At 34.5% G+C, this 9,077-nt stretch overlaps 1 protein-coding gene across 1 annotated transcript in view; it reads right to left on the reverse strand.

Annotated features, from left to right (window-relative positions):
- igsf21a (immunoglobin superfamily, member 21a) overlaps positions 1 to 9,077 on the reverse strand; it is a 209,594-nt gene that overhangs the window by 87,256 nt on the left and 113,261 nt on the right. The window contains exon 4 of the mRNA XM_008409119.2: positions 8,491 to 8,609. Within this exon, the coding sequence (XP_008407341.1) occupies positions 8,491 to 8,609 (119 nt within the window). The remainder of the gene's footprint in view (positions 1 to 8,490; positions 8,610 to 9,077) is intronic.

Consider the following 9,077-nt stretch of genomic DNA (forward strand, 5'->3'; position numbering starts at 1 on the left):
TCTGTAATGAACACCGACCAAGCTGCTAAATGTGGGCTCGAAATTGGCAGGTGTTGCATCAGCTCCATCAGTCACGCTGGCACATGAGCTTTTTTAATTTTTATTCTCTATTCAAACAAAGCTTCACTATGGTGAGAACATTTTGTATCAGAATGCGTGCGTGTGTGTGTGTTTGAACACACAAAGTGAATTTGTAAGCTTATTTTGCATAATTGACCAGGAATTTACCTTTAATTGTTTCTTTTTACGTGGATGTATTTTTTAAAAGACGAACTGCAGCTTCTATACAAACTGTGCAGGAGTGATGGAAGATGAATTGTTGTGTGTGGTGTTATAGTTTTCTTTGAAGCAAAGCTGCTGCAAGTATATCGACCTTGGTTAGGTGTCCTGGATTTTKAAACCTTCTTAGTGAACACTTAGCGCCACACTAGTGGCGTAAAAAAGATTTTAGCCATGTTAGATTGAGTTCCATCACATACACTCATCAGCGAGGATTTTGATGAGGCCCAGATTCACTGCACAGCATCCTACCCCAAAAGTACTTTTGCAGCAACAAGGAATTATACTTTGTAACATAAAATGGGAAWCATTGAGAGATAGATGGATAGACAGATGGTCTCCACATAGATTTCAAGATAATCAAGTCATGCTGGGATATCATATAGAAACAACAACACCCAGACTACATAAAATTCTAAAAAAAAAAAATGTGTAAGAAACACAAAAGGGTGTTTATATACTTATTCCATTTGTACAAAAGGTTTTAAAAAACCTAACATGATAAAAACAATCTTGGAAATGTAAAGCACCTTATACTAAAGCAGTGTCTAATGTGCGAATTAATGGTGACAACCATTAAGGCTCACAAGTCTGTAAAACACAACAATGACATACCTGAACTCCAAACATTCAAATCCAGAATTACCAAGGGGATGAATTACATTTTCTATTTGGTTCCTGTGGGGAACTACAACCAACCAGCAGTCCTTGGGTGAGTTGCAGGGTACAAACAAACAGGACAAACGACCATAGTCATGCACACTTACACCAAAGAATGCCTTAGAGTCACCAATTAACCAAACATTAATTTTTATGGACTATGGGAGGAAGCCAGAATACCCTTTGAGAAACTGCACTCACAATTAAGAAACTCAGAAGGCTCTGGCCAAGACAAGAACAAAAGAGATTTATTTATTATTGAATGTTGTGTAACAGTTTAATGTTGAGGTCAAAAGAGAGTAAGATATTTATTAAAGTCTTTCAGTGAAGGGTATTTTTGTTTACATGAGGTTGATTTCTTGTAGGAAACATTTTGTTTCTTGGTAATCATTGTTGTTTCCTGTTCTCGATAAATCTGTTTTAGTTTGAGTTTCATGTTCATCTTCATGTTTCCTACAAGTATTCTCAGCTTTTCTAATCCATTGTCTAATTGTTAAGTCCTCATTTGTTTTGTTGTTGTTTTTTCTTCTCCTACAGCTATTTAGGATACCAATTTAGCTTTTCTATGTGAGATAGTTGTTTTTTTCATTTCTGTTTGAATGTATCCTTTCCTTGTCTGCATTTGATTTTCCACTCCTGCAGTGTTTTTGTTTGTAAATGAGGCATACGTTTCATTACTTGCCCTCCTCTTTCCTGCAAAATCCAATATTTACGTTCTCTTCTAAATACTTGCCAGGCAGTTGAGAGAATTTTTCTAAGCTCGTCTTTGTGTCTGTCTTTGTACAGACATGCATATAAAAGGTTGTTTTTTTGTCCCTTAACTTGCATATTATTCATCTAGGTTTGGAAATCTTACAAGATCTTCGCTTTGTCATTATCAAACCCATAAATAGAGCCTCCCACTTTAAACATGGGACCTCCTGCCAATATTCRGCACATATATTCCTGTACTTTATCCCAGCCATGATTCCAGCTTCATCCTGCTCCATGTCATACATCAATGTGCCCCTGGGCAAGGCACTTAAGTTACACATCAGCATCTCAATCCATGCATATTTGTTGAGAAAATTGGGTGAACTTGGCTATTGTGTATAGAGGTTGCATATCTAGTAAGCTGTCTAGTAAATGATTAGTAAATTTATATAAATTAAGACCATTTATGTGTCAAAAAAGCAAAAATAGAAAAAATCTGTATGAGGGAAAATAGCTTTTCACAACAATATAATGTAATATAATACAATATAATAAATGGGGAAAAAATGACCAAAGCGGATATGAGAGCCCTAAAATAATATTTCCTCTTTCCAGTTTCCCTTCAGCTCCTCCTGCTCTTATTTCAATTCAAGTTTCAAAAAATGGGTACACTGGGGAAAAAATCGATTCGTTCCATACCCAGAAGCTGCTTTCTGGAGCTCCTAAACCTGAATTTTCTCTTTCCCCTTAAATTTATCGCCTGTCTCATATTCCTTTGTGCAGGAGCAAAGATGACTGTCAACTTTCAGACACACCACACTAAAGGGTCACAGCATCACAGGAAGAATACTCTAACTTACATTAACATGTCTTTTCTTCAGGTCTAAACCTAACGTTATAAATGATGGACATTATTTMTTTAACTATATTTTATACTGGTAAATTTTACMAATAACATAATTTTCTACATACTCAAAGTTGGGCATGGCAGCTTAAATAACTGACATTTTGATTTCAAGGTAGTAGGATTAAGAGGAAACCGCTCTTTAGATATTCACCCAGTTTACTTTGTACAAAACAAATTGATACCATGGGCATAGTCTCTTATGCATGTATATACAAATAGTCAATATTTCTGAATGAACTGAAACTGAGATATCGCAGATGTCTTTTAGTGCTTTTAACTGAATTAATCATAAACTAAACATTCTGTTACCTTGATCTAACTAAAAAACATCTGTCACATTTGGACGAGATAAGAAATAAATTACACTCATACTGATTAGTAATTATATCATAGCTGACAATACATTAATTTCACCCGCTTGCTTCTTGCAAAAGTTGACCTTTTTAATTTAATGATGTTCATGTTTTAAAAAAATCTAAGCCTTCTGTAGAAAATTCAAAAGAAACTGATAAGACAGGTAACATTTGACAAATTTGTAATATTTTGTAACCTAACAAAATTATTGGGTCAGAAAATTAGAATTRTCATGCAAGGTGACAGTTAAGTAAAACACAGAAAAACAAAGACTTTCTCGTCCTYCGGTACAATCAGCGGTTTGTCTCCAGAGAGTCAAAGCTGCTTTTCCTCTGTTGCCTCATCTGTCATCCACACACAAAAGGAGGGACCTTAGTGGCAAACAGAGCGCAGGAAGTGATGAAGACWTCTTTTAGTAAGGAGGAGGGAGGAAAATGAAGCTCACACTTCAAAGCTTACAGATAAACCACAAGGAGACTATGGGGGGCAACATGTTCAGCATGAAATGTGAAATATGAAATATATATGTTGGTGTAGGAACAAAACTGAAGAAAACAAAAAGAGCTGTATCATGGTGATTCCCAAGCAAWGGAATAAAGACTTTTGGAACCATTTGAAGATGTRACCCTCTGTTTTTTGGGCAACATTTTGATATAGGATGCATGCTACAGTTCTTTGGATTTTCAGTCAAAACACTATTCTAATTTTAGCTGACTATTTGGCAACATCAACATTGACTTGACCAGTGTTTGATAAAACTCCTGTCTTTATGTGTCATTATGCATAGCTCTGCCRTTACTGGAATTATGTTTCTTGAACGTACCTTGAAGCCAACGCCACGCAATTAAGGTGGCGCAAAAAGAAAATGAAAATAATTAGTTATCAAAATTAATGTTACACATTAGCCAACATTGCTTTTTTCTTTTTTTTTTTTGAATTCAAGTAAAATAATCTCAGCTGATGAACACTGTATCAGRCCAATTTCTTTCCTTCGAGGTTTTTCAGGAGCCAGAATCTGAGCWGCAGCCATCTGATGCGTGTGTTTTTGTTTGCAATGTTAAATCTCCGGGTATGAAAACAGGCTTACTCATGAGGCTACAGCCTTGGCATGCACTGGCTACCCTGCTGATAAGCGCCTGGTGAATGTCAACTGAATGAGGCACTGAATGAGCTACAGGGTAAAAATGGCTTGTCATTAATGCGGCCTCAAATGAGATACAGTATGACTCCAAATACGATTTTCGAGTTTATGCCACAACCCAGTCGAAGCTAATTAGAAGTAAGATAGCACCAACAGATTTCACAGTTTGACAGATGAAGGTTTAAAATGTAGCTGCTACATTAATAGAAGATCTTGTGCTTCAGTGGGTTTTGAGAAAAAGTAACACCAACTAAAGGGGAAACAGAAATTTGCAGGCAAAATGATAACTGCATGACATACTGGTAAAAAAAATTATTTTACAGGGAATAATAAGAGATGCACTTCCTAACAGGTCAATGTTGGGTATCCTTGAGGAAACCCATGGGTTATTTGTTTTTGTTTCAGTTATTACCCCAGAGTTTAGTTCAAGACAGACCTTTAATAATTCATCTGTTCTGTGAATTAATTCCATTCTTTTTCCTCTCTCAGTGGATCCAGAGACAAGATAATTTTGGTGAATTCTGAATTGCTCTTAATCAGCAGCAACGCCTAACACTGGTGAAGGCAAGAAGCAAAACATGGCATAATGCTCTGTTCACCTCATCTCTRGCAGTGGTGTTACAGTTGATGCAAAATGTTTACATTTTGTAGTTAATCTAATGTAGGGAGGTATATTGTATAAATAAATGTTTTTCATTTTATGTAAACTTGATATTTTTTACTTTTTCTATTATTCCGCACTTACATCTTTGAAAAGCTCCAAAACTTGTTACACTATTCCTAATCGCACCTATAATCAGATTAAATTTATGTGTTTGCCACAAGAAAAGTGTGTCGAACGCACACCAAAAAGAAACAAAATTGTCTCTCAACTCAGTTATTCAGTTTTCATTTCTTACATATTAGAAATCAAGACAAATGTGGCTAAAGAATGGAAATTTTAAGTGACCATGGAAAACCTTGCACGTTTTTCCTGTCACTTGTCAGGTAAAAGCCTACAAAGTAAAATTCTTAACCCAGACATGGCGCCGCTGAAGATAACTTAAAATAACTTCTGAAATGGCTTAACAACACTGTTAAAAGAACAGCAGGCTTGACTGCACATTTAGGGAACAAGTAAAGTAATTATGTGCATAGCTGTTTTAAGATATTAAGTAGTTAGTCAAAAAAGGACATTTAACTAGGAAAAAATAGATATACCAATCACACTGAGGAAGACAAACTTTGTTGTGTGGTATAATAACGCTTCCTAAAAAAGTCAAAAGCAAAAAGTAGGCCAACTAAAATTAAATTAAAAAAAACAACTCTGTACACAAATGGCACATACAGTAGTTCMTTATTACCACTCTATAAATTCTTTCTTTTTGTGAACAAAAAAACAGTTTACAGCTACTATTGTCCAAGGGCTTCATCCATTTGTCACTCTTCCCATCCATTTCTAAACATGGAACTAAATGTACATAGYGTTTAATTAAACATGTAGATCCATTATGTTAGCAAATCTGAGTTACACAGGACAAGAAGGCAATTAAGTCTGTCTACACCTTAGTGCTCATCTCTGTATCTGGAGGATGAAAGTAACAACCCTGCCACCTACTGAAGGGCATCCTTTAAATTAACTCCTCACGCTTCACAAAAGGTTAGATGAAAGAATTTCYACACTTACGTGACAAGATGTTTAAAAACATGGCTATTAAGATATTCTTTATCAAGCTGACAAGTCACAGGCAAACAGCCATTTAATACAGACAATAACAGGCTAAGGTGCCTCAGACAGAACACAATTCAAGCAGGTACTGGCTTCCCAAGGTCACTGCCACTTCTGGGGGGATAAATAACCTTTCATCTTAATCTTTGTAGCATCATAAAGGAATCACATCAAGTAATGACCGGATCTTTACCACTCAAAAGGGGAATAGATTTTTTTTTCCTGTTGCTAGAGGCTAAAATTATGGTCCTGGCTTCATAGGGATTGAAAATGACTTTTCTGTTATAACTGTAGGCAAACTCTGAGTTTATTAGAAATATTTTTCAGATTAATATTTGCTTTTCTTTTTTAAAATTAATTATTTAAATTTTTGTATTCTAACCTTTTTAATAAAATGATTTTTAAAAAAACAGCTATGAAACATTTATTCTTCTTGCTGAAGAAAGGAATTTACACTTTAAATTATGAGCAAGTCTCTTAGAAATAGCAGGTGAAAAGGTCAAAACAATTGGAAATCAGTTAAGAATACCAAGACACATGTACATGCACACAAACAYACAACAAATATTTAAAGATGGCTTGTAGAACGTCAGTTTTCTGCTACACATAAATATTTATTTTCTTGCAACTGCAAATAGGAAGAAGGTCAAATGGACAAACCCCATTGTGACATGTCTCTACTCCATTCATCCTGTCCAGCTAAATTCAATCATTTAACAATGATTCTGTCTTTCACAGTGTATCAGTCTTTCCTCTGATATACATTTCTGGTATTACTAAAGATACTTTTAGTATCTTTGTACCATAAGGCCTAATGGCATTGGCCAATATAGTTTAAGAGGAAAAAAAATAGAAGGGGAAAAACAATAGATGACTTTTAAAACTTTTCAAGGTGAAGGACACCAGCTGATGTACCAAAGTTCATGTGTTTTTATGTTTTAATGTTGGCTGATTGGATGTCTTGGCAGGGGATTCATTAAAATGATAATTTTTTATTTGTGAAACCCTTTAAAAATTAAAAAACTCTCTGTGTACTGTTTCCTATTAATTAACTTTGTTCCTCTAATATTCTCTTTTTCACTGCTCAACTTTTCTCTTTACTTCCCACTGAACTTGACACACTAATAGGTTATGAATAATTCTGTTTCAGTTTAGACTGCAATTAGCCACAATGCCAGAAGCCATTCTTCTTTCTCTCTGTGGTGATTTAGGACCCAGCTGAGATAGGGCGCTACAGCTAACCCAGGACCACATCATTCACTTCAACCCACCCAGAACTGAAACAAGAAACAACTGAGTAAATCTCCTTTTATTGATAATAGGGGAGTGTAAAACAAAGACTCTGGAATGGTAATAAAAAAATACAAGTATAGAGGCAACGAGTTATTTAAAGAGAAATGTATGCATAATTTAAAAGAAGACCATGAAGTATTAGCCAGTTTTCAGGGTCACAAAATGTGATAATGAGATGTTATTATGACATGCTGTTTCTCTCCTGTGTTCCAGCTGAAAAAAAAAAATGCTAATGAGCCAAAAGACCACATGGAGATTAGCCTTTTTTTTTTTTGTAGCTGGAATTGATACATCAGCCAAACCAAAAAGCTGTCACTAGGGAGACTAAAATACAACAATTACATTCAAGACTGAGCAACAGGCAAAAACGTCCTCTCTTGATTGTAGTTAATTATAGAATTATTATAATTAATTATGTCAACAGCAAAATGGTGGGGAYATGGAAAAAATAGGCAATAGTAAAACGCAGAGCAACAAAGGTGTCTTCAGTGTCTGACTATGCAGACCAAGAGATTATGAACAGAAATAAAAAAAGCCGTGGCTAAATAATGTCAAAGTGGGATTGATTTCCTTGTTCCAGCTGTTTTTTTTTTCCATTTCTTTACTTTTGAGCTGATTTTAAAAATAAATCAATTATTTGTCTGAAACTTCATATTAAAATCACCATCAACATGAGCAGTTTTTGTTTTAGTTTAGAAATATAAAATTATCAACAAAATAACTTCATATTTTCTATGTTATGCAGGAAATACTGGCAAAACAAACAGAAGCCAAATTATAGAAGGAAGAATAAAACATCATTCTAAAGATAACTGGATAAAACATATGTGGCAAAAGTGATTTCTTTTGTTCACCTGCTCGCTGTAGGAACATTAATTCCTTTCTGRAARAAAAAAAAACATCAGTTTACTTGGAACATCTTTTGAAATGAAAAGACGTCAGACTTAGCGCTTTTTCAGCACACTCGAAGATGTTTTATAATTAAATCAGTCRTTCTCATTCACACACACATTCACACATTGATGATGGCAAACTACTGTTTCCCTAAGAAACTAAAATTAAAATAAAAAAACACCTCCTGCTTGCTCTATTTTACAGAATTCAGACATGTTTAAGCTAAYCATTCATGCAAATTGGGTTAGCAAACATTTACAATTTTTGTTTTTAAATCAAAATCTATACTCTAGGTAGACATACGTACCACCATGTACACCAAACAGTTTTTACCCTCATGTAAAAATTTTAAATGTCACATGAGTGAAAATTTTTTTTTTCTGCCTTTCGGCTCTCACTTCCATCTTTGTTATACTGTTTAACCTGCTGGCTTTGAAAAGTCCCTCTACATAAATTCAATGTTCCACYCAACTATTCTGTTTTGAAATACTGTATATATTTCTCCTTGAAGCAAGAAGCATTTCTGAAATATGTAGTACTCAATGCAATAATGTTACTCACACATAACTGTAAGAAAAACATTTCCTGAAGCCAGGACAACCTTCTCCCTTGTTGCCCGGTCATATATGCCCACATGGCATTCATAAGGCCCATTGTCTGAGATCCGAACCTCTGGGAGCCTGTAAAACACAAGAGAAATTCTATGAACTGGTGCAAATCCAGTAATAAAACAGAAAGAAAAGCATTTGCGTGTTTGGTTAAGCAGATAAATATTCATAAATACAACACAACAACAAAATGCTTTAAAATAGCACAAAACAACGAGAAAAGAAAACAAGAAATAGGTTAGTCTGACAGCATAGTACGCAGTMGAGTTAATTTATTTCACTTTCAGATTTCTATGTGGTAAGGATTTATGTGTTTAAAAACACATAAAAAAAACTGCAAAAAAATAAAAAAGTGATTATTATAAGAATGTAATTTTGTTGTACCAAGGACTCAGGAAACTTTGTATTGTCCAGCAATGTCAAAGAATATCTTTGTTTATTTTGTTTGTAAAGAAAATACCTTTAGACACAAAGTACTAAAACATTTATACAACTAAAAATGCAGCTTTAGTTAAGCAAAAACATTATCGAGTTGCATTT

This window comes from Poecilia reticulata, linkage group LG5 (genome assembly GCF_000633615.1).
Source record: "Poecilia reticulata strain Guanapo linkage group LG5, Guppy_female_1.0+MT, whole genome shotgun sequence".
NCBI classification, from domain to species: Eukaryota; Metazoa; Chordata; class Actinopteri; order Cyprinodontiformes; family Poeciliidae; genus Poecilia; species Poecilia reticulata.